General features: G+C 42.5%; 2 protein-coding genes across 2 annotated transcripts in view; one reads left to right on the top strand and one right to left on the bottom strand.

Moving 5' to 3' along the window:
* The window catches only part of DNAJC3 (DnaJ heat shock protein family (Hsp40) member C3), an 87,615-nt gene extending 82,238 nt beyond the window's left edge, over positions 1-5,377 (top strand). The window contains exon 12 of the mRNA XM_082675939.1: positions 1,626-5,377. Coding sequence (XP_082532065.1) covers positions 1,626-1,783 — 158 coding nt within the window. The 3' untranslated portion in view covers positions 1,784-5,377. The remainder of the gene's footprint in view (positions 1-1,625) is intronic.
* A 5,458-nt stretch (positions 5,378-10,835) lies between these two features.
* UGGT2 (UDP-glucose glycoprotein glucosyltransferase 2) overlaps positions 10,836-24,837 on the bottom strand; it is a gene marked incomplete at its 5' end in the record, with an annotated part of 164,055 nt that continues 150,053 nt past the window's right edge. The window contains 3 exons of the mRNA XM_082675541.1: positions 10,836-11,366; positions 14,254-14,380; positions 18,735-18,851. Coding sequence (XP_082531667.1) covers positions 11,344-11,366; positions 14,254-14,380; positions 18,735-18,851 — 267 coding nt within the window. The 3' untranslated portion in view covers positions 10,836-11,343. The remainder of the gene's footprint in view (positions 11,367-14,253; positions 14,381-18,734; positions 18,852-24,837) is intronic.

Here is a 24,837-nt window from a genome sequence, read left to right as displayed (position 1 = left end):
GTCAGGAGTGGACAGTGGGGCGCGTGGTGGGTGGGCCCCCTGGGGCTGAGCTCGGGAGCTGGTGATGGTCCCTGAAGCCCATTCTCATGTCTACCCTTGTCAGACTCTAGGGACCCTCATGTGCACAGTGCAGTGGAGACGCCACCAAGTGTGGAATCAGAAGGCCTGAGGGTGACTCTTATCTCTCTTTGAATAAGGTCCTAGAACTTTTTTGGGCCTCAGGTTTTTTCACCAATGATAATGCCAGTACAACAAGAGGGATCCTCTTAGGTTCGTTCCTTCCAGCTTCACAGATCAATGTGAATTTTTATACCAAACTTACAGGAGCTTGATTAGGATGTGGACCGCCAGGCAGGAATGTGCAGTGGTGGGACAGGGGCAGATCCTCTGAGAGTGGCTCCCCAGGAATCGTGCTCGAGCTCTAATGGTCATTCGATTTACTGGTTGATATAAATGTTATTTCACCATAAGCTAAAATGACCTGGAAAACGAGGGAGACGGTTTAAGAATTTAGGTATTACCGAGCAGTGCTTTGACATTTCCAGAGTGAATTTCATGTTAAGCTACTACCTACTGCTTTTTTGTGGCTTTCCATGTCAGTGGGAGCAGAAACTATGACTTGAGCTAGACAAATTTAACAAAATAGAAGGAAATCACATTTTATGCCCATTTGACAAGTTTCTGAACTACTTATGCTATGGAATTGAAAGTAAATGATGTTTGTTCTCAAGTAATTTATAATCCAGTGAGAGAGGGAGGAGTTACTTAACGAGTACAGGAGGATACATACTGTTTGTTCTTTTATTCTGCACACGTCGATGTCCGTGAATGGCTCTGTCCTCAGCGTGTGCAGCGGGCAGCTGAGGCGCTCTGGAGCTGAGCCCTGAGGGGAGCAGGGGGCCTGCGGGCAGAGCCGCGTGCATCGAGAAGAGAGCTGCACCCTTGGTTACTAGGAGTTCTTCTCTGTCCTCTGTGCCTTCTTCTCAGCCCCCGTCCTTACTGTAAAGATGGCAGCTGTTCCTATGAGGATGTTAGCTTGCTCGTCTGCTGCCTCCAGGGTTCCTGTCTCCCACATGTCTGCGCTGGCCTCTGTCTCATCACGGGCTTCGCTCCGGACTGACAGGCACAGCAGTGGAGGTGGCCTCCTGGGCTGTACGATAGGGCGCCTCCCTCCCTCAGGTCTGGGGAGCCTTCCTTCTGTTTAGATTTAACAGTGAGGCCCCAGACGCTTCATGGGTTGATGAGGTTCGCCTGGCTGACTTGACGCTTGGAGTTAGGACGGTGAACACGGCCGTTTGATCAGAAGAGCGTGCGTGACTTTGAGGTCTCATTCCCTGCAACTCCTCGGCTTTCCCAGAGAAGAATTTCCTTGGGTAGCTTCTTGTGAGGAGAGAAGATTCAGGGGGTCCGAACTTGCATGAATATCCATTTTCAACCCTGAACCTCACCGCCTTCTCCATGACTGGTTTCTCCTGAAACCTGTGATCTGGGTGGGAGAGGGAGGCTGGATTTGAGCATCAGTCGGTCACGGTTGTCTCGGTAACCGAGGGGTGTGGTCCTTAGACCCCGCCTCAGCCCACACCTCTGGCAGCGCCTGGCTCTTAGCTCGCTGCTTTCTTTTACAGAGATGAGGAAGAAGTTTGACGACGGAGAAGATCCCCTGGACGCAGAAAGCCAACAAGGAGGGGGCGGCAACCCTTTCCACAGAAGCTGGAACTCATGGCAAGGGTTCAATCCCTTCAGCTCAGGCGGACCTTTTAGATTTAAATTCCACTTCAATTAAACCAGCTGTTTTTCTGCTCTTCATTTTTTAAAGATTAAACACAAAAAACCTTGTTCCAGGATCTTAATGAAAAAAATTTCAGTCTTTCGGTTTGTCCATGACCAAAGAGTTGTTTTCATAGGAAATACCTGTTCTTCTCCGTTTAGACCTGAGGCTGATGGGCTTGTGAGGGCCGGGAGGCAGGGGAACGGTTCGGTTCTGTGTCTGGCAGAGCAGCCTGTGTCTGTCTGGGCTGTGAACGTCGGGACGAAGGAGTCTGAGACAGGCGCGCAGAGCTTGTATTTTTCTACACTGGAGCACGTGGCAGTTCTTTTCTTCACATCCTTGCTTACGTGTCTGTCAGTGCCTGCATTTGTGAGGAGCTGTGGTGTCAGGATTCTCCCAGAGGAATGAACATTCTGAGCTGTATGTTCTTAGGGACAACTTTGCTTAGATTCTGGTCAGTCATTTGTAAATGTGTTAAATTTCCACGTGCATTCCCATCCCTCCACGAGCATGAATGTGGCTGTCATGGAAGGTGGGCAGAGCCTGTCTTTTAGAAAACCTGCTACCGAATGATAGTCGCTGGAGCCAGGGTTAGATTTGGACCGATGTTAAGCATGTATGCTTTTTTGTTCAGTACCTGCAGGGGAATACTGAAAATCACTGAAATAGAATTAATTGTAAATCCTACTGGCCCTTTTAATATGAAACAAACACAACAAACGAAAAAGTAATATGTAAAATAGGTTCAGATAATATAGCAGTGGTATTTAAAATAATATTGCTGTAGTGCAGAATGAAGTACTTTAACAACAACGCAAGTTGTGAGTTAAACAGCATTTCCTGTAACAGGATTGGCTTAGAAATGTAAAGTCGCTCAGTCAATATAAACAAACAGAACGCCATGTTTCCCACTTTTAGTAAATACAGCCGACAGTATCTCTTAGGTCCTGGCCTACCTGGCCCGTGGGTGCTCGTGTGGGACTGTTTTGAGGTGGGCATTAAATAGCAGGCCTGCCCCTTTTTCAGACCTTGATGCCTCTGGATGTTCTCTGCCAGAAAACAACAACAGAAAACAGGTTTACAGATCTAGTCAGCTCCAGCTGTATGTCCACTATCAAGATGGCATCTCTTCTTGGGATACCTTCTTCTTAAGAGAAATGAACTATTCAGTCTTTCTTTATATACTGGATAATTTTTTCCCTAAAAAAAAAAAAATGAGTTACTTTAATCAAGAACACGAAACATTTATGGAATTATGATGCTGCCTTTAAAATCTAAGAGAATTACTTTAGATAAAAATTATTACATTCTGGAAAGGTTTTTGTTTTTGCCTCAGAGCATTCTGAAGCAATTTAAGCAGGGTAGGCTTAATATATTGTTTTCAGGAAATCAAGCATTTTCTTTGAGTCGCAGGGACCGTCCTGACTGCTAATATCCACAACAGCCAGCCAAGCACAAATCGTTTTCTTCTACAGTCATCCTGAAACACGCGTGGACAAAAGTTGTTTAAACTGAGACAAAACATATAGTTGAGATGAGCAAAACACGTGAGTGCTTTCTGCATCTATTTAGAAGTTTATTTCTTACCAATAAACTTAAGATTGCATTTTGAAAACTAGCAAACAGCTTGCAGCTCTCATTTTGTTTTAATGTCTCAAAATTCAAGTCAGTGTGAAAGTAATTTACAAGGGAAATTCATTTTTGTTTAATCTTGTTACTTCATTAGTTACATCAGCAACTTTTTTTTCAATCTGGTTCTTTCATATATGATGTCACTGTGAACTCTGAAATCTAGCGATGGCCTCTACTGACTTTCACAAGTAAGAGTTTTCACACAGAATCAGAAGGAGGGAAATATCAAACCACTTGCCGTTCTATCCGGAGGAGAGGGTGCAAGGCTGCAGCGAAGAGGAGCTGGAAGGAGTCCGCAGGACTGGAAGCGGGCCACACGTCCTGGGCACCCGTCACCCCGCCGACTGCCACCCCGCCGCCGAGAGGGCTGTTTGCTTCACTTTTTTCTCCACCTGTAATAACTATAAATCCTGTTCCTAAAGCCTTACCGTGGACGGACTTTAGTCATCATAGTGGAAATGTGCAGAGAGTTACTCGTTTTCAGTGAAGAGGGAGAAGCAAGTATGGTGCCCAGCGCCAACGCCACGAACAGAAATTCTCTGGGCTCTGTTGCTTTGCTAATTAATGAAGAAAATAACGACCTTGAAGTTCCAGCCGTGAGGGTCATCAGCGGTCTTCTGGCATCCGCGTGATTGGGAAGGTGGTCACTCCACGCTTCTTTCAGAGTGACCGAGGAGAGCGCTGGGAGTGCGAAGGGACACTCGTCTGTCCTGGCGGCCTGACGCAGGAGGTCGCCACCGCTCCCGCGGGTGCCGGGTAACCGGTGTGGTGCTCTCTGGAAAAGCCAAAGGAGCGGGGCGCCCAGCCGTGGCTGAATTACGTTCCCTGTTGAACTCCTGCCTCCCTTTTCAGTGAGCGCCGGAAGTGAAGTATCGCTGGCCTGTAAATGGATATTCTTCCACAGCAACAAGTATTCAACACATCAGCCTATAAACCTGAGAAAGTTCTAAAAAGAGAGGGTAGATTAATGCCCACTTCTGAAAGTTTGTGCTTCCTTAACATGGATAAAATAAAAACTGGAAAACGACTTCAGTAGTTTACTAATGTGAATTGGATATAACAATACTAATTTTAAAACATTTTTCTCTTCAGGCAGTATTAAAAGTTTAAGTATCAGTATGAAAACAGAACTTTTTGGGACTCTGATAATGGAATGTAAAAACTACCCACAGCTTAAGAGAAAAATACTACTGATAACCAAGTATGAAGGAAAAAAGCTAAAAGAATTGCAGTTTTAAGTTGGCACCATTTTCTATTCATGGTGGAAAATGAAAGATTTCACCTGTAAAGCATGAAATCGGTCAGAAGTTGTACGTGACATTTACCATGAAAAAAGGGCACAAGATGCTTCGTTAAAAATGTCTCCTCAGTCAGGCTTGCGCCTCCTTAGAGGGACAGGGCACCGGTGACTGGCCCCGTGCAGTTTTCACCGAGTACACACCAGTGGTTAACCTAGAGAAATTCATGCAGCTACGTTGAATGTAGTTGACTTTTCCATGTTTATAAAGGAAGGAGGAAGGCAAATGCTGATTTACCAACAATTATCCTTATTCTAAATCAGATCATTCCTTTTTTGTTAGTAGCAGAGTTTATTCTGTAATTGCAAATGATGTTAATAGGTGGGGATAATTCGTTTTGTTTAATGATCTCATTTGCTGAATGATTTAAGAGTAAAATTAGCCACTGCGTGGCTTGTGTATAGTAAACAGACTTTGTTTCTGCCTCTGTGGGTTGAACCTCCTCCGTGCAGTGGAAAGCAGAGCACGGGGAGGGGAAGCACTGGAGATGTCTGATCAGTTAGGCCGTTACTCCTACTGTGGTTGGTTTGAATGAGACAAGACGAAGTAACTTAATCCATCTCAATTTAGTGTCTTAGTAAAAACACCACCGAACATTAACTGAAATGGGTCTCAGACATGTCTACAAATATGGGTACTATTTTTATGCCCGTGTATTTTCACATTTAATAAAAATATTTATGGTCAAATGAGTACTTCCTTGCTTTCAGTCTTTTGGAGAAGTCTGTTTTCCAACTTTGCTTTACACGTAATCAGCTACTGAGGTGACAGAGGGCTCCTGCTTGACACGAGCTGCAGGAAGAGCGCAAAAAGCAGAAATGATTACAGTCTCGTAACCCAGCCCCCCGAGGTCCTAGGACAGTGAGGCCTTAACAGGTGGCGGTTCTTCACTTTCAGTACCATTAAAAATCTAACACTTAGGTTGGCTCTGAGGACTTTCCCTTTTATATCATAACATGCACATTTCTGTTAAAAGTTCTGAAAGGGGTGGTGGGGACACTGCGGCTTACCTCAGTCAGATCTCTAACTACAAACAAAAGGAGATTTCTTCCTGTATTCTGCGTGTCCTAAAACTGCAGGACAGCTAGAATACTTAGAGAACTTTCTCAGAAAGCAGTTTCCACATTCTTAATAATCATGATACCTACCTTAGCAACACGTCATCAATGAGCCTTCGTCTGAAGATACTGCAAGCGCCTGCAACAGGCCTGATGGCTGCCTGCCTGCGCACAGGAGGGGAGAGCACGGGAGGGCAGAGCCCAGCCTGCCAGCCCCTCAGGGGTTGCAAGCCCTGATCCCCTCCCCTTCCTACCCTCACGCCCAAGAAATCCAGTCACTCCAGTCTTAAGGCACATAGGTCACACCCCAGAGACCCTGAACTCCGCAAACCTCTATCCACCGAGTCAGTCCTTCCTTGGAGATCAACAGATGATCAACAGAAGCGTGAGATGCACAGTCATCTGTCACTGCCTCACGCTAGGATTCAGTTTCTAACAAGGAGGCCTCCAGGTGACAACTCCGAGGTTGCAGTCTTGTTTTGAATACATTTCCAGCCTGTTCACTAAGGTCAGTCTACTGGGAGAAGCATCTCCTCCAGTTCTAATATCGCGAGGGACCGAGCAGCTGGATTTGGAAGGGCCACTGGCAGAAGGAGTTCCAAGGTCTTCCTGAGGAAATTGGAATTGAACATTGTTAAAAGGCACGAAGGAGAAACCACTGCTTGCAGCATTTCTTGGTGGATTTAAGTCTGTGTTATTTGCATGTTTCCCTGCTCTTACAGGAGATTTCTATAAGAATAGTGTCTCATTTGTATGTATGTATTTATCTATGTAATGGATTTTTTAAGACTGGTTGCCCTAAATGGATGTGATTTTTCTCTGGAAGATTCTTTAAAGATAGCAAAGGATAACTCTTCTAACAATCCTTCACTGTATTAGTTTTCTTAGGATTTTATTAATACTCCTTCACACATACCACCTGTTGCAATGTTGTATTTCCAGCAGTGCTTATGCTTTTGTTGCCGCAGGTTACTAAAACCTCATAAAAGTGGAAAGACCTCATTCTACAGTGGCAAGATTTTAGTGCAGGCAAACTAGCTTCTCTTCCTCTTGGTAGGTCAACATGCAGCGAATGCTCTGTACAACATGGCCTTAGGCCAGGGGAATTTTGTCTCGGACGCTGTGCAATGAAGAAAAATCACATCATCAGATCCCGAATAAGGCTGTTTGTCCTTATCCAAGAGCTTCTACCCGATATAGTCAGGAATGATGTTATGAATAAATATAACTGTTAGGAAACAATGCAGGCATAGAAATACTCCCGGAGAGGTTCTGGATTAGTTAATACTGATGAATGTGAGAGCCCTTCACTGCACTTCAGGGTCAGATCACCAAAGCGCTCCACGTACTTGATAAACTCCCCTAGGTCACCTTGTGCACCTGGCTCCAGCCTCCCCACCCCCTCCTCTCCTCGTCCTAAAAGGAACAAAACTACCCCCTTGCTAGTCTGCGCCCGGTGTGCACTTCCTCCTACTTCCCTTTGCACCTAAATGTCACTTTCTCACACCTTCCTGACACTTCCCCTGCCCAGCATTTTCATTTGGATATTTAGTGAATGCCACTTAAACTGGCCTAGTAACTTCCAAAGGACAGCCTCGCGCACTGTAGGTACTTAGATATTTGTTGGATTTGTTCAGGTTAGAAAGACCTAGATTATTGGCCTTCGGCCGAAACTGGAAACATTCTTCTGGTGGAAGCAGACTGTGGGAAAACAAAGGAAAGCCTACACACCAGTGGTGGGTTTGCTGACTTTTGTTTAGAAGGGAGTTTGAGCCTGGTGCTCTGGACTAGATTAGATACTCCACCGTATGGTTAGTTATGTTGACTTCGCAATTCATCTTACTCAGCAAGGCTAGTCCCAAAATTACTCCTTCTCTGACTTTGCCCCAAATTTTAAACACTGGGCTACCCAGAGCCTTTGTCATTCAAATCTTTTGGTCTTGAACCAGTCTTTTAGAATTTGAATACCTTTTGTCCTTCCACTGTAATCAAAACCTTTGATTTTAAAGTGAAATCACGTAGGATGCAAACCTTACACAGTTGGGCAGGATCACGATTGAAATACACTTAAATTCAAGTAATTATAAACTGTAGGCGACAAGATGATTCTCCAAATCTGGAGTCTGTAAATGAAGCTGTTAACAGTAGGTTCTAAGTAAAGAGACTTCACTCTAGAATTTGTCAGAAAATAGAATTTGATATTTGATAAGCTGGGCTAATAAACAGCAAAATGGGGAACAGCTGTCCCATTACCTAACACTTCGACTCATTTTCTGAGTGGTTACAGGGTGGGCTGGCACCCCTGACCACGTGCTGCCATCAGAGAGTTGCCTGTTTGCACGCTTACCACCAAAGTCCTGAACCTTTTTGCCTCACCTCCCTCACTTTGCCACCAAAAGTAAGGTCTTAAAATCAACTGGTTCTTTGGAAGAAGGAGGACCCCCTTAAGTCTGCTGAATAGAAGTGGGCAAGACAGGGGCTGGGAAGTGACTGAGACGTCGTGGTACTGAGCCTGGATCCGTTAGCACTTTTCGTTTGATCTCTGAACCAGGGATCTGAGACATAACGTCAGAGCCCTTCGATGAACAGTCTAATGTGTTCCAGCGGGAAGTTAAATGCCACCAACTTCTTTGCTGCTGTATCTCAGAGAAGAAAATTCTCTTAGCTATGCTTTAGTTATTGAAGGATAGTCTGACTTGACATATACCTATTGCCTTGAACACTATTCATCTGGGTCTTCTTCTGGGTGGTAGCAGCTGTCTGTCTGGTTGCCTCCCAGGCGCTGGACCTGACCCATGGGAGCAGCCGTTTCTTTGGGCAGGCTCCCATTTGTGTCAAACTACCTTTTTACTATTAAAGAAAAGCCTGGGGCTTCCCTGGTGGCGCAGTGGTTGAGAGTCCGCCTGCCAATGCAGGGGACACGGGTTCGAGCCCTGGTCTGGGAAGAGCCCACATGCCGCGGAGCAACTAAGCCCGTGCGCCACAGCTACTGAGCCTGCGCGTCTGGAGCCTGTGCTCCGCAACGGGAGAGGCCGCGACAGCGAGAGGCCCGCGCACCGCGATGAAGAGTGGCCCCCCGCTCACCGCAACTAGAGAAAAGCCCTCGCACAGAAACGAAGACCCAACCCAGCCAAAAATAAATTAATTAATTAATTTAAAAAAAATTACCTCCCTTAAAAAAAAAAAAAAAGAAAAGCCTGATTTTGTCTGTAAGCCCAGGCTGACGGCCTGTGGTGCTTCCTGGAAGTATTCTATGCTCTCCCTCTAGGAGCTTCATTGTTCCCTGAACTTGATAACTGGAGCCGAAGGATGGGCACTTCCAACATCTAACCACTGGTACCAAAGCATCTGGGAGGCATGAAGACTTTGGACTGTCTTCAGTCTTATATTCTGGGTTTACCTTATACCAAAACTTATACCCCAAACTTAAATGTCTTTTCATGGTTAAAACTCAAAACCTCCTAATTCTCAGATATGCTCTGTTCCGACTTTCCTCTGAGAAGGAGGAAGGAAAAGTGGACTGCAGCTTCTCAAAATGGGAAATACCGTTTGTCTCTGCTCTCTCCTAGGATTTGATTTTTGTTAAAATTTGCTATAGGGCCTGCACCTGAACACCAGAATTCAGGGTCGGGAATGTATGTGGGAGGCCTCGGGCTACCTTCCAGCGCCCTCAGGGCAGCGGAGCTGTTGGCCTTCTCTGCGAGGGCTGCCCTGCGCTCCAAGGTGGGCTGCGGTTCAGTTCCCCCAGTGCGTCCCCGAGGAGGGCAGAGCTCTGTATGGCGCTGCGCTCTACGTGCACTTGACGTAAAAGTTAGCCATTTTATAAAAGAATCTCCCTGTAAAGAAATATTTATAAGTCTGGATTTTTAGATATAAGGTATCATTCATCTGGAAATGAGACAAGTAAAATTTAGCCATTCAAATCACAAGCTACAAACTACATTATTCTGCAATTTTAGCTTATATTCTATGAAGTACAGAATCTAGCATATTGGAGATGGTAGTTAGTAGTAAGTGTGGAAATCGGGTGCCATTACCTAGTGAAGTACCAGCTCACAGTCAGCTGGGGCTTCTGCCTAAAGCACCACAGCAGACCTGGGCTGGAGCATCTGGTCTAAGCTAGAAGCTTACAGAGACTCTTACCTCTCACCAAGCCCCGACTCCAAAGAGGAGTGAACCGGAGACCCCATGGAACTGGGGTCTTCACCCCAGGCTAAGTTACCACTCAAGCCTCTGACAGCATCCCTTAGGACCCTTGGAACCCACAGGAACAATCTGCTTCCATTCCAGGCCACACCTGGAACACTCCATTTTATCACAGACAAACCCAAACAAGTAACAAAGGGAAGGTTACAGGGAGAGGGAGAGGCCTTGTGATCTCTCATTAGGAAGAATGAAGCTGCTGGGGGCAAAGCAGTTATTTTCAAATACTCTGTGGGCTGTGCCATCCAATAGAGGAGGATTAGGCTCGTTCAGAAGAGCTCAAAGGAGCGAGAGTAGAGACCACCGGTAGACAGCTTCGGGCTCACTGTGGAACTCTGTACGGAGCTGTCCAAAGATGGACCAGCCAGTCTCCAGAGGCAGACAGTTCCATGTGGCCCTGGAAGGTTCCAAGATGGCTTGAGAGTCCACCTGGCAGGGCCTTGTAAGGGGGGGCTGTTCCTCAAACCTCACTTATCACCGGAGTCATCTGGAGAGCTTCTAGACAATCATGATTTCCCACGCTCACCTCAGTCCTATTCAATCAGCTTCTTCAGGGGACAGGGTCCAAATGACATTGAGGTCTTCTCCAGTCCCAAGATCCTATGATTCTAGAATAGTTGGATAGTTTTTGAACATTTACTATTCCTATTCATCTATTATTAGTATAAAACAGGAAAACAAACTGTTTACACTCTTAACTAAGTTTCTATAAAACTAGCCAGTTCTTTTTTAAAAAGAATACATATATACCCCATAAGCCCATGAATATCGTTTTATGAAATAAAAATTAGAAACATTAAAAAAATACAAATACTGCATAGGATTAAAACATCATATAGTTTAGGATAAACAAAATAATTACAGTGTGACACTACTTCCATTTTAAAACAACAGTTAAGGTGTAAAGGGGCTTACTTTAAAAAAAAATTATTCGGAGATAACCATGAGTCCTTCTTTCTCAGAAGAAAAAACACAAAATAGATTTCTCTAATTTAAAAGCATCTTTTGAATGAAGAAATATGGATGCACATAGAGCTGGAATATCCAAACACGTAGATGGTTTGCTAATTCCCCATGAGGACCAGCTAGTCAGATACGTTCTTCTATGTGGTTATCCGGCAAAATTATCACTTTAACTGGTGAAAACACTGTTTTAAGCAATCAGGAAAGAGGAACAATCTAGTTTTAAATACTCAATGGCCACTGCTTATAAAACTTAAACTTATTCAATACATTAAACACATGTATTTTTAAATAATTTAAATTGAAGAATATGTCACTGATCCTTAATGAAACGTTCAGAAGTCTTAGCAGTAGTTCCACATTTCCCCAGCAGGTGGCAGATTTCTCGTCATACTTTCTCATCTTCTTACACAGGCCCGTGCTAGAGTTCATCATGTGTCAAAACTGTAGGGGAGGAAAGTTTATTTAGCTCCTGAAATCTCAAACATCACATTAGCTTAAACCTGACTGAGGTATGAATTAATATAATAAAAAGCATAGGTGCTCCCTGAGGATCCTCTTGTTTGTTAGTTTAGTACCTACTTGCTTCATTATGTGCCATAAGAATAGCTCTTTCTATGTTATGGTATCTGTTACATTGTATCATAACTCCTTGCCTCTTTACCCACCTAGAAGCCAGGTCCCATGAGTCTATGAGAACAAGGACCACACCTTATTTATCTTTGTTATCTTCGGGGCCTAGCACCCTGCCTGGCAATAGAGGCCTTGAACAGTACTAACAGATTACTCACCACGTACAAAGTATCCTGTTATTAATGTAACGGAACAACAAAAAGCAGAAGACATATATGGTCCTAATCTAAGATGGGAGGACAGAGCATTCAAACACAGACACAAATACTGTACAAATGTGAGAATCAGTACTAGCGAAGACCCTTAGAGATCAAAGTGGTTTCCTCACCTTCTGCATCACTGAGCTGTCACATACTGATTTAAAAACACTGAAAATTCAAAATGATATTTTCAGGCAGAAATTAATTAATATACATTTAAAATGGATCCTGTTCCATAATTCAAGATGGCAGACTATATCTCTCCAGTAAACTCCACTGGAAAGATAAGAAATATAAAAGGGAATAGCAATAAAGACAATGGGAGAAGTGGTTATGAGACAACACTGGAGCAGAGTTATCAACGAATTTCTGAACGCGGAAAACAGAATACACAGCTGAGATGATGAGTTGATTTTCTTGACAGAGAAGCCTGGGAAAGCCTCCTAACAGAAAACACTGGTGGGGAGTATATCACCCAGTGAAGCAATTAACTGAAGGACTGTATGGAAAATCTGTGCACCTCAGCTCTCCACTCTCATTCCTTCTTCTGCATTGCAGAAAGAAACAGCCTGGTGTTTATTCCAAGATAAAAAGTGGAAGGCTAAAAATAGAACAGTTTGGGCTTCCCTGGTGGCGCAGTGGTTGAGAGTCCGCCTGCCGATGCAGGGGACACGGGTTCGCGCCCCGGTCCGGGAAGATCCCACATGCCGCGGTGCGGCTGGGCCCGTGAGCCATGGCCACTGAGCCTGCGCGTCCGGAGCCTGTGCTCCGCAATGGGAGAGGCCACAACAGTGAGAGGCCCGCGTACCAGTTAAAAAAAAAAAAAAAAAGCAATAAACCCAAAAATCTCTTCTGTAAAACCTCTCTTATTTATACATATAACCATACAAAAACATATATACACAGACATGCAATTTTTCCTTAATTAAGATGTGGGTCAATAACATTATAAATATTCTATAACCTATTTTTTAACTTAAAAATTTGCTGTCAGCACAAATCTGTCTCAATTCTCTTGAAAGGCTACATTATATTTCATTGTATGTATCAGTGTTTATGCAATCGATCCTCTATTGATGGACAGATTCTATTTCATTATTGAAAACAATGCTGTAACAAACATGTATATATATGCATAATTTCTCTCGTTTAAATGTAAGTTTCTTGTGAATTGCTGGGTCAAAGGGCATATATTTTAATTTTTTATACATATTATAAAATTTCCTTAATTTATACAGCTACTGTAGGTATGAGAGTGCTTACTTGTCAATACCCTTGCTAATGCTGGGTATTATTAATCCTTTAACTCTTTCCAATTTGAGAAGAGAAACATTTCATCTCAGTGTTTTATACCTTTAAAATTGCTTGTGAGGTAATTATGCGAATTTTCCTTTCTTCCTTCCTTTTTTGCCTTCTTTCCTTCTCTCCCTTTGAAAACAGTTACACCACTTAGAGAATCATCTTTCTTCTTTTGAATTGAAATGGCACCTTTATACTACAGTATTAAAAATGCTTGGGTGTGTTTTAAATACTGAACTTCTCAGACAACACACACTGATTTTGTGAAGGAAAACAGAGTCAAGATGAAACAGAATTTCATACTTATATGAGAAATTTTATATATAATCATTTCAGCCTCCCTAAAAAGTAAAGCTGAGGAAAATAAGAATTATATTCTGAACTACTAGAAAGAATTACTGTGAGGATTAACTAGTCTAACCTGTGAAAGTCTCTAACCTACTGACCGGAACACAATAGAAGCTCAGTACTACTTTTAAAAAAGAGCAAAGGACAATAGAGACAGGCACTGACCAGGAAAGGGGATTATGAAGCAATCAAGAAGTTAATATCGCTTTAAGAGAATATCCCACATATTTATTGGTGTTGAGGATTTATGTAGGGTGGTGATGAAATGCTAAGGTAACCTCAGTTTTTTATTTTACTTTTTTTTTTTTCAGTTTTTTAAGTCTAAGAAATGGAAACAAATTAATCCAAATCACCCTCTAGTCATGACCAAGGCTACCTCAGCAAGTAGCCTTTTGACCAAGGCAAAAAGTTTGATCCAGGAACAAACTTTTCATGGGGAAACCTATACCATGTACCAGATTAATTTAGGAGAGAGGAGGTAATATTGTAGTTAGCTATGTAAGGCTTTTATTAAACTTCAGGGCTTGGATTTTCATATTTAGGAAATTCAGTGTGTCTTAAAGACAAGTGTTTCTTTACTTTTTTCACCTCTACATTATGTCAGGAGGTTAATACTATATTGACTATGTGATGATCTGAAGCTATATCCATGGGGGAATAGATTCTCTATCCATGTTTTAAATTTGCGAGCTTAATTCCACATAAAAATGAAATTTGTAATCAAGTCACGGACTTTGGTAAAGAAATTCTGACCTAATCATTTGATAACTTCACCAAGGACTGAGTCTGTAATCTATTCTAATTTCACTTAATGCAACATATGGTTCGTACACCACTGCAGAATAACTTACTTGCATTTTTCTTCTTGTTTTCAAGGTGATCTAATAGTTGTCGTATCTCAGTATCATACTCCACCCATTCTGGGACAATCCTGGCAGCAGCTTTTAGTTTAGGTTCTTTTGTTTTGGGGTTATTGCACTGAAAGTTTAAATAAAGCTTTGTTAATAAAAAAAAACGTGTTCGAGGAAACATAAAGGAAATACTTGAGGACACTGCTATGTCACTAGAGCAAACAAAATGCATTTTATAAAAAGCAGGGCCCTAGGTACTAAGTACTTGAAATACCGGAATTAGTTTAATAGAGAAAGGATCAAGTGAAATGACAAATCATAGTTTATATAAGCAGTAAGTATTTAATGCAAACACCTCAATCAGAACTTTAAACAAAAATTGTTTAAAGGCTTTTTGATGGCTCGTAAGAAGTCTGTCAAACAATTCTGTAAAATGTTTGCACAAAACACCCAATTATATGACCATCCTGTAAAAGAACACAGAAGACTATATTAATAAATATTTGATTGCCTTTTCTTCAGACTAAAACCTGGGTTTATATACTTTATGTTTTCCATACACAAAACTATTTATCAGCCTTTAGAAACGTCTTGAGTTTCTTTGGCAAAAGCATTCATCCTCTTTCACATGCCTCTGTTCTCATTAGCAGTTATGATATTAAAAATCAGTTAACTGGAACTCATTTGTCAAAATACTGACAGTTGTGAAATTCAGAGTAGCTCAGAAATCTCCACACCTTAAAAGTATTTAACTAGCCTGCTTAACAGGCACAGTGGAGAAGCAATGGACTTGGATCCTCAGTCCTCATGGTTCCAGTTTTTACTGGTAGTAAGACTTGGACGGTCCACACTTACTGGTAGTAAGACCTAGTCACTAAACTGTGTGTGTGTGGCGGTGGGGGTGTGGGCAGTGGCAGAATCTTAGTGTTTTTCATCTGCAAAGGACGAAATTAAAACAAGATCATCCACAAAGTTCCTCTAATATTTGATCAATTTTAATTAGCAGTTGGTCCTGTTATAGAGTTTCTTGGGAAATTAAATCAAGGTTAAAAGGCAAAAAGTAGAGAAGGAGTTTAAGAAGGTTCTGACTCTGGATGTATTTGAAGGTACCGCTGACAAGGCTTGCTCATGGGCTGGATGTGAATTGTGAGAAAAGAGAGGCATCAAATATGACCCTAGTGTCTTTGGCTTGAGCAACATAAAGAATGGAGATGCCACTGACTGAGACAGGAAAGACTACGGGAGGAGCATAAACTTCACAGTTACACAAGCATCCTGTCTGCTCTTCACGAAGAATTAACAAAGAATGTGTCCTGAAGCTCACTTCTACGTGGCGTTTTCTTATAGTTGCCCCAACTTGCTTTCCCCTTCATCCTTCGTGCCTTATGGGAGAGCTAAGTTATGAACCGTGAGCCTGTTGTCTTATTTATTTATTTATGGCTGCATTGGGTTTTTGTTGTGGTGCGTGGGCTTCTCATTACGGTGGTTTCTCTTGTTGCAGAGCACGGGCTCTAGGCATGTGGGCTTTAGTAGTTGTGGCTTGCGGGCTCAGCAGTTGTGGCTTGTGGGCTCTAGAGTGCAGGCTCAGTAGTTGTGTCTTGCGGGCTCAGTAGTTGTGGCGCACAGGCTTAGTTGCTCTGCGGCAATGTGGGATCTTCCCAGACCAGGGCTCGAACCCGTGTCCCCTGCATTGGCAGGCGGATTCTTAACCACCAGGGAGGCCCGGGCCTGCTGTCTTAATCCCTTCCTCATCCAACATTTTCAGTTCATTGCATTGTGGAATATTTTCTAAAGTAACTTGAAAACAGTATTTTATTTGTAGAAATTAATTTCACAGGCAATGTGTTATATAAAGAAGACAATGGAACTATTTTCTAACTATGTCAGAAACTATTAAAACAAAAATACTATGTTTGTCCTTAGTGTATGCTACAATTCCCCCCACCCCCGCTACAATCTGTATCAGCGGTGCCTAAGTGGGGTGACCACGCCCCACAGGGGAGCTGTGGCCAGGCCTGGAGGTATTTCTGATTGTCGTAATGGCGGGGGCGGGGGGGCTATGGCCACCTAGTGGGTAGAGGCCAGGGATGCTGCTAAACACCTGTACAGCGCACAGGTCCGCCTCCACAACAGGGAATTACTTGGTCCCAGATGTAAATAATGGCCCAGCTGAGAAACCTTGATCGAAAGGGAGTTGAGACAGTATCATGACCTTCACAAACACTCTCGTCCTCACCTTCAATACCAGGAATCATGCTTTTTCCTCTCCATTAGGCCATTTCCTTGGGATTTTTCTTGTTAACTTTTTCCCCAAGAAGATGACCGAAAATAGCATGTTCTTCCATTTTTATTTTAAATGTTTCTGTGGGAGAGACGATGTTGTCCACCAAAATTTATGTCACCGATCCTTCTTCTTCTATGTGGACCTATTGCTAGGAAGTGGCTGCCCATCGAGGAATGACGATCCTTAGCTCCTGTTACAACTGGATGTGGCCACACGACCAATTCCTACCACGGGGCCAAGGCCTTCAGGATCAGGGTGCATTCTCCACACTCCTTTCTCCTTTCCCTCCAGATCAACACTATCCAATAGAAATAGGATGGAAGCCACACACGCAGCTCTACATTTTCTAGCAGCCGCATATAAAAATGTAAAAGGAACGGGTGAAATAAGTTTTAATACTATATTTTGTTTAACCCAATATTTCTAAAATGTTATCAGTCAAAATGTAATCAATATAAAAATTAGTAATGAGATATTTTTACATTCTTGTTATTGTACTGAGTCTTCAAAATCTGATGTGTTTCACACCTTACGGCACGTCTCAATTTACACTGGCCACATTTTAAGTGCTCTATGGCTGCATGTGGCATGTGGCTGCCATACTGGATGGATCAGCTCCAGATGGACACAGATGATGACAGGACCCTAGAGGATGAAGAAGCCACAAGATGGATGGAGACTGGTCCCTGAGTCATGATGTACAGGGAAGCTGCTCACTGATAGGACACCCACTTAGGTCTGAACCTGGGTGTATGTGAAACCATGGAAACATGGGCATTTGTTAGAGCAGCTCATGTTAATCTAAGTACTGAAGAGCCCAAGGAGACCTTATGTCACTAACATATGAGTCACCACCTTACACAACATAACCTTAACATCTTATGTTATGTTCAGTAATGTTCTTGACCTCCTTAGAAATTTCCGTCGCTTTCTTCTTACCAATGCCATCTTGTTTCTGCTACATTCTATCCCCTGTGATTGCAGTCTAACATTGCGGCATGCTACTCTCTTTCTATACCTTTCTATACATATCTGGAGAAACATCCCTATATTTTATTGCCCTGTCTTATTTTGTTCAAAACTATGAGTTCTAACATTTTGACAGTCTGTTCTTCAGTGAAGATCTTGTAAACAATTATTCTATACTTTTAGCACATAAAAACAATATGGTCAGAAAAAGAATAATATCTTATACTATTAAAGATAATATATAGTATTGGAATATAATGTCTAGACAGCTGGATAATTAAGTTAGTTTAAAATATTTCATGTCTAGATTTAAACTGTGTAGCATAAACTGCTTAAAATGAAAATCTAAGAAAAAAACTTCTCAAAAATAATGAAGAAAAATAGACATGTATAGGATAATTTCAGTAGACAGAGTTATTTTGGTTGTCTTTATTTGGGAAAATTATTGGCAGGGCAACTAAACTGATGGCATGTTAAGATGGCAGCTAATCCATAAACATTTCAGCCAGCTCTTGGCCCTTCTTTCGAAAGGCCTTGTGCAGGAAAGAATGAGCACAGCAGGCCTGGGACCACCACTCTTAGGCCCGTGCTTGCAAGCCTGGCCCTTGGCTGGCACCTGGGAACTTGGGTTTCAGGAGTGTTCCCACCGTTCCCGGCTAAGAATGGCTCACTCTGCCTAAACTGTGCAAACATGTGGTTTACGGTGACCACCTGCCTTCCTTCTGGATGCTGGGAATCTTGGCACGTGCCAGGCAGAGGGGGGGCTTGCCGTGACCAGGCCCCCAATAAGAATCCTGGGCATTGGGTTTCTGGTAAGCGGCCCTGATAGACCACCTTTCACATGGGTTGTTGTACTTCTTGTAGCTTAAGGAATTAGGGTTGTCCTGGGTCACTTCACAGGGAGAGGACTCTGGGAAGCTTGAATCTGGTTTGCTCAGGACTTCACCCCATGCGCCTTTTCCTGATTTTGCTTTGCATTCTCTCACTGTAATATCTTCACAGCCATGATTCTGAGTCCTGTGAGTCCTCTTATTGAATCATCAAACCTGAAGGTGGTCTTGGGGGCCCCCAGCACAGCCCTCTACTTGCCAACCTAGGTAAATGTAACAGTCAATAACAGACTGAGCAGCAGGGTGCCCTATGTGTGCCATTCCGTTTGTAATACAGAAAATATTTCTACTGGAACATTTCCACATCTGCTTATACAGAGGAAGATGCAAACACTCACCAGGTCAATTGTTTTGGCTCTCTGTTTGGATTCATCATCACACCAGGTTTCACACCACAACCAGTCTTGGGGAAGAGACTTAATGGCAACTTGGTAAATCATATTGTTGGGAAGATCCTACAGAAAAAAAGAATGATTTAAACATAGAGGTAGAGAAATTAGGGTCAGAGTGAAAGAAGTTGAAGATGTCATTTAGATTATGAACAGATCCTACAAAAACATGCAAATCTCAGGTGTGTCTGTATTTTGAAGCTTTAAATACTTAATTTGACCCAACAGTCTTGTGTCGTGAATGACCCTGTGCACTGGAACAAAGACCGCACCTGCCCTGGGCTTCCCCCCCCAGCATCCGAGGTGGAGAGAGAGGCCCAGAAACCCACCATCCCACATGCCCTCTCTACCTCTTATCTGCCTCGAAACACCAGGATTAATCACTTATACCGTGTCTGCTATTACTGTTGATGTAGTCAACACTGCACTCTCCAGATTCTGAGGCGACTTATCATTTCCCTATCAGCAAACTATGCTCCACAAATATTTTCACATTTCTGCATACTCAGTGCTTTCTAAGCAAAGATCGCTGGCACCTGGGTAAAAGGATGTGTAAATGGCAAATGAGCCTAGTAAGTTAAAGACAGAGACCTCTGCAGAGATTTAAAGACACTTTCCCAGAGATACCTGCTTATATATGCCAGGGATTGCAGAGCCCTTCCCAGAGAATATTTGTTTGCATTCCAGAGCAAAGGGCATGTTTCCTCTCTCTCCCAGAGGGCACCAGCAGTACTTGTGTTAGCTGTCCCATCTAAGTTCCAAGATTCATAATTTTAGGGTTCTTCTCTCAACACTCCTATTAATCATCATACTGGAAGTTCTAGCCAATGCAGCAAGACAGGAAAAAGAAATAAATGGTATAAAGATTGGAAAGGAAGCAATAAAACTGTCTTTCTTTGAGGATGACAGGATTGTTTATGCAGAAAATCCTAAGAATCAGTATAAAAAAAAAAAAAACTCCTGGGGCTTCCCTGGTGGCGCAGTGGTTGAGAGTCCGCCTGCCAGTGCAGGAGACGCAGGTTCGTGCCCCGGTCTGGGAAGATCCCACATGCCGCGGAGCGGCTGGGCCCGTGAGCCATGGCCGCTGAGCCTGCACGTCTGGAGCCTGTGCTCCACAACGGGAGAGGCCGCAACAGTGAGAGGCCCGCATACCGCAAAAAAAAAAAACTCCTGGAACTAATAAGCAATGATAGCAAGGTTTCAGGATACAAGGTTAACATACAAAGGTCAATTGCTATATACCAGCAACGAACAACTGGAATTTGAAATTAAAAGCACACCATCACTTACATTAGTACCAAACACCGCCCCCCCAAAAACAAAAAAACAAAAAACCCCAAATAAACCTAGGTTAAAAAATCTAACAAAATATGTTGCTCTACATGAGGAAAACTATAAAATTCTGATGAAAGAAATCTAGGAACATCTATATAAATGGAGAGATATTTCATGTTCACTGATAGACTTAATAGTGTTAAGATGTCCATTCTTCCCAACTCAATTTATAGATTCAACACAATCCCAATAAAAGTCCCAGAAAGTTATTTTGTGGGTATCAACCAACTCATTCTCAAGTTTATATGAAAGGCAGAAGACCCAGAATAGCCAACACAGTGTTGAAGAAGAATAACAAAGTCAGAGGACCGACACTACTGAATTTGAAGTCTTCATATAAATTCTATAGTAATTAAGAGATTGGTAATGGCAAAAGAACAGACAAATACAGCAATGGTACAGAATTGAGAGCCCAGAAATATGAGACTTCTTTGTATTTTCTGCTCAATTTTTTCCTGTAAATCTAATACTGCTCTAAAAAAATAGTCTATTAATTAAAAAAAGATAAATAAAAGCTAGTTAACTGTTCCCTCTTCCAACACCCTTTTCCTGGGAATCCATTCCTTAAATCCTTAAACAACCTGGTCTGTCATCTTATCTCAGCCACTTTCTCCCATGGTCATATCCTAGCCAAGTCCTCTATAATTTCAATTTCATGCTCCCATTCTCTGACAACCTCTTGATTTTCAGCTTACTCCATCAAGTACTCAGATATCAATATCTTTTGACCCCCACTGGGACCTCCAATCAACTGATCCTACCACTATTTCACTGTCCTTTACCCCCTGATGTCTTCACTCCCCCCTTCCTTAATTTCCATGGTTAATCATTGTATTTAATCCCTTGAATATATTCTCAGTTGTCTTACCATTCTCGCATTTAGTTGTACTTGCTTGGCAAAATTATAGTCCTGGTTAAATCCAAACTCTGCACCTGCCTCCATGCAACTAAACATGGCTGGCGAAACACACAGACACATACACTACACTATACTATTTTACGTTCCCATCAGCAGTGTAGGATGGTTCCAAATTCTCCATACCCTTGCCAAAGCTTTTACTGTCTTTTGTATTACAGCCATCCCAGTGAGTATGATGTGGTATCTCACTGTAGTTTTGACTTGAAGTTCCTAATGACCAGTGATGCTGAGCATCTTTTCACATATTTATTGGCCATTTGTATATCTTCTTTGGAAAAATATCTATTTAAATCCTTTGAGCAGGACTTCCTTGGTGGTGCAGTGGATAAGAATCCGCCTGCCAATGCAGGGGACATGGGTTCGACCCCTGGTCCAGGAAGATCCCACATGCTGTAGAGCAACTAGGCCTGTGTGCCACAACTACTGAGCCTGCGTGCCACAACTACTGAGCCCACATGCTGCAACTACTGAAGACTGCACACCTAGAGCCCATGCTCTGCAACGAGAGAAGCCACCGCTCGCTTCAACTAGAGAAAGCCTGCATGCAGCAACGAAGACCCAGCACATCCAAAAACAAAAATAAAATCCTTTGAGCATTTAAAAATTGGTTCTCTTGGGCTTCCCTGGTGGCGCAGTGGTTGGGAGTCCGCCTGCCGATGCAGAGGACATGGGTTTGTGCCCCGGTCTGGGAAGATTCCACATGCCGCGGAGCGGCTGGGCCCGTGAGCCATGACCGCTGAGCCTGCGTGTCCGGAGCCTGTGCTCCATGATGGGAGAGGCCACAACAGTGAAAGGTCCGCGTACCGCAAAAAAAAAAAAAAATTGGTTCTCTTTTTGTTATTAAATTATAAGAGTTCTTTATGTGTTCTGGATACTAGTCTCTTATCAGATATATGATTTGCAAATATTTTCTCCCATTCTGTGGGTTGTCTTTTCACTTTCTTGTGCCCTTTAATGCACAAAGTATTTAATTTTGATACAGTCCTATTCTTTCTTCAGTTGCTGGTACTTTTTGTTTCATGTCTAAGAAACCATCGCCTAATCCAAAGTTACAAAGATGTACACCAGTATTTTCTAGGAGTTTTATACGTGACCCTGTTACATTTAGGCCTTTGATCCATTGTGAGTTAGTTTTTATATATGGTGTTAGGGAGGGGTCCAATCCATTCTTTACACGTGGATATGCTGTTGTTCCGGCACTTTTGCTGAAAAAGCTATTCTTTCTCCATTAAATTATCCCGGCATGCTTGTCAAAAATCCAGTGGCCATAGATGCATGGGTTTATTTCTGGACTCTCAGTTCTAGACCGTTGATCTATATATGTCTAACCTTATGCCAGTCCATCCACTGTTCATATTTAAAGGGTACAGTCTGATAAGTTTTACGTACAAATATTCCTGCGACACAACGATCACCATCGAGCTCACTCTCAAGTTTTCTTGTGCCTTCTTGCAATCCTTCCTGCCTGTCCTTTCTACATTCACCTAAGCCAGTTAGCTCCTGGGCAAACACGAACTGCTTTTTGTCCATGTAGATTGGTTGCATTTTCTAGAATTCTGTATAAATAGGATCCTACGATATGTATATTTTCGGCTTGGCTTCTTTAGATCAGCGTAATGGTTTTTAGATTCATCGATGTTGCTATATGTATGAATAATTCATTCTTTTTTACTGTTGAGTGAATACACCACAATCTTTCTGTCTGATCGCGTGTTGATAGCCATCTGGGTTTGTGGTCGGCAGTTTCTGGTACGGCTCCCGGTGATCCGTGCCTCCGGTATTCATTCTTTCGTGCACTTATTCCTCCTGGAGTGTGGCTGGACCTAGTGACTTCCTTCTGACAACAGAATATGGCAAAAGTAATGTGATGTCAGTTTTCTGGAAGAGCTTGTGTAGAATTGATACTATTTCTTTCTTTAATGTTGGGTGGAATTCACATAAGTTTGGTAGAATTTAGAAGCCACCTGGGCCTGGAGATTTAACCTAATTTCTTCAATTGCTATAGGGCTATTCAGGTTATCTGTTTCATTCCGAGTGCATTTTGGTAGTTTGTGTCTTTTAAGTAATTTGTCCATTTCCTCGAAGTTGTTGAATTTATTACCGTAAAGTTGTCTGTAATAGTTTCTCATTGTTCTTTCAATATCTGTAGATACTGTGCTGTCATGTCTCTCATTTCTATGTTAGTAATTTATGTCTTTTATTTTTTTTCTGATCAGTCTGGCTAGAGGTTTATGTTTTCTTAATTTTATCAAAGAACCAGCTTTGGTTCATAAGAAAATCTATGGAAACATACCATTTTTCCGTTTTTTTTCATTTCATTGATTTCCACTCTATTCTTAATTATTCTCTCTTTTCTACTTACTTTGGTTTCAAATTTGCTCTTTTTTTCTAGTGTCTAGGTAGAAGCTGAGGTTGAGAGCCTTTTTCTTTTCTAATATGTACTTAGTGCTGTGAATTTTCTAAGAACTGTTTTAACTGCTGTACCTTATCACTCACTTTGTATACAGAAGAGAAGCAGCCTAAGGCTAAAATATATATAAATTCATATGAAATGGTGAATGGCTTGGTTGAGTGGTCAGGGGCCCAGAAAGAAGATTAAGGACAAGGGCATGGGTCCAAGGGGGCAAAGTAGAAGTGACCCTGCTTATCCCTCCCAGTGACCTTCCTGGGGAACTTGTGCTTATTATCCCCATAACTCTAGGAGGTTCTGGGTTGTATCGCTAGGTTAGGGGAATCTAGGTGAACTTCCTGCAGGCTAATTTCCACTTTAGAGTCAGTTTGTTTCCTGGATAACCCAACCTGTAATAGGCAGCTGAGCAGTAGCTGCTGATGTAAAGAACAGTGGAGGAGGAATACAGCTCAGGTTTTTGACTTTTAATTTGAGAAATGTTCTGGGCATGACTGGGTCTATTTCAGTAGATTTAACATATGAGTTAGGCATTCAGAGGAGAGAGAAGAGTGAGATAAAGGTTCGGGAATTCTTGGTAGAAAAGCTGGAAATTAAAGCCAGTGTATGTAAGAAGCCAATAGAGCGGGTACAGAATGAGAAGTGGGCCACGGGCAGAAACTTAGAGGACAGCAACATTTAAATAAGAGGTAGAAAAAGAGTAGTCCTCCAATAAACTGTGCTGGGAAAGTCACGGACATCAGAGAAGAACCAGGAAGATTTGATATTATGAAAGCCAAGGGAGTTTCAAGAAAGGAGAGGTCAAAAACACCCACATCAGAAAAAAGGCAAATAAGAAGAAGCAAGAAGTGTTCACTGGATAAGAAGATAGCACTTTGACTTTAGTGAGAAGTGTTTAGTGGACTGGCGGGAATGGTAGCCAAATGTGTCCGAAGAAGGACCACCATCCCCCAGATGTGGTGATGTAGCGCTGGGAGAGTCCCTCAGATGTTTGCTGGTCTGCTTGACAAAGGGTCCTTTCCTTAGTTACCCACACACAGATAACCAGTAGGTTTCCTTATGAATAATCCACTGGGGAAACGACTAAGAATTATCAAAATGTGACATTCACAATTTGAATCTGGAACGTTGCTGGGGTCTGCTGAGGACTCTGCGTCTCTCTTACTAAGTGGCAATACTGCAAAGCCGCTACCTTGCATCTGCACACATGCATATTTGGAGTTCTCTCAACTTCCAAGAATGATTTTTTTAAATCAGTCCTTCATCAGTGTGCTCCTGAATCAGTCATTAGTATTTTGACCTATACTATTCCGTTTGCTCAATTTTTAAACAAACAGCCTCAAATTTCTATATTATCTAGACCCTCCGTCACCTCTCTTCCCTATGCCAGA

The sequence above is a fragment of the Grampus griseus genome, assembly GCF_964374135.1.
Source record: "Grampus griseus genome assembly, chromosome: 18".
In the NCBI taxonomy this organism is placed as follows: domain Eukaryota; kingdom Metazoa; phylum Chordata; class Mammalia; order Artiodactyla; family Delphinidae; genus Grampus; species Grampus griseus.
This window is presented reverse-complemented; position numbering and strand designations above follow the sequence as displayed.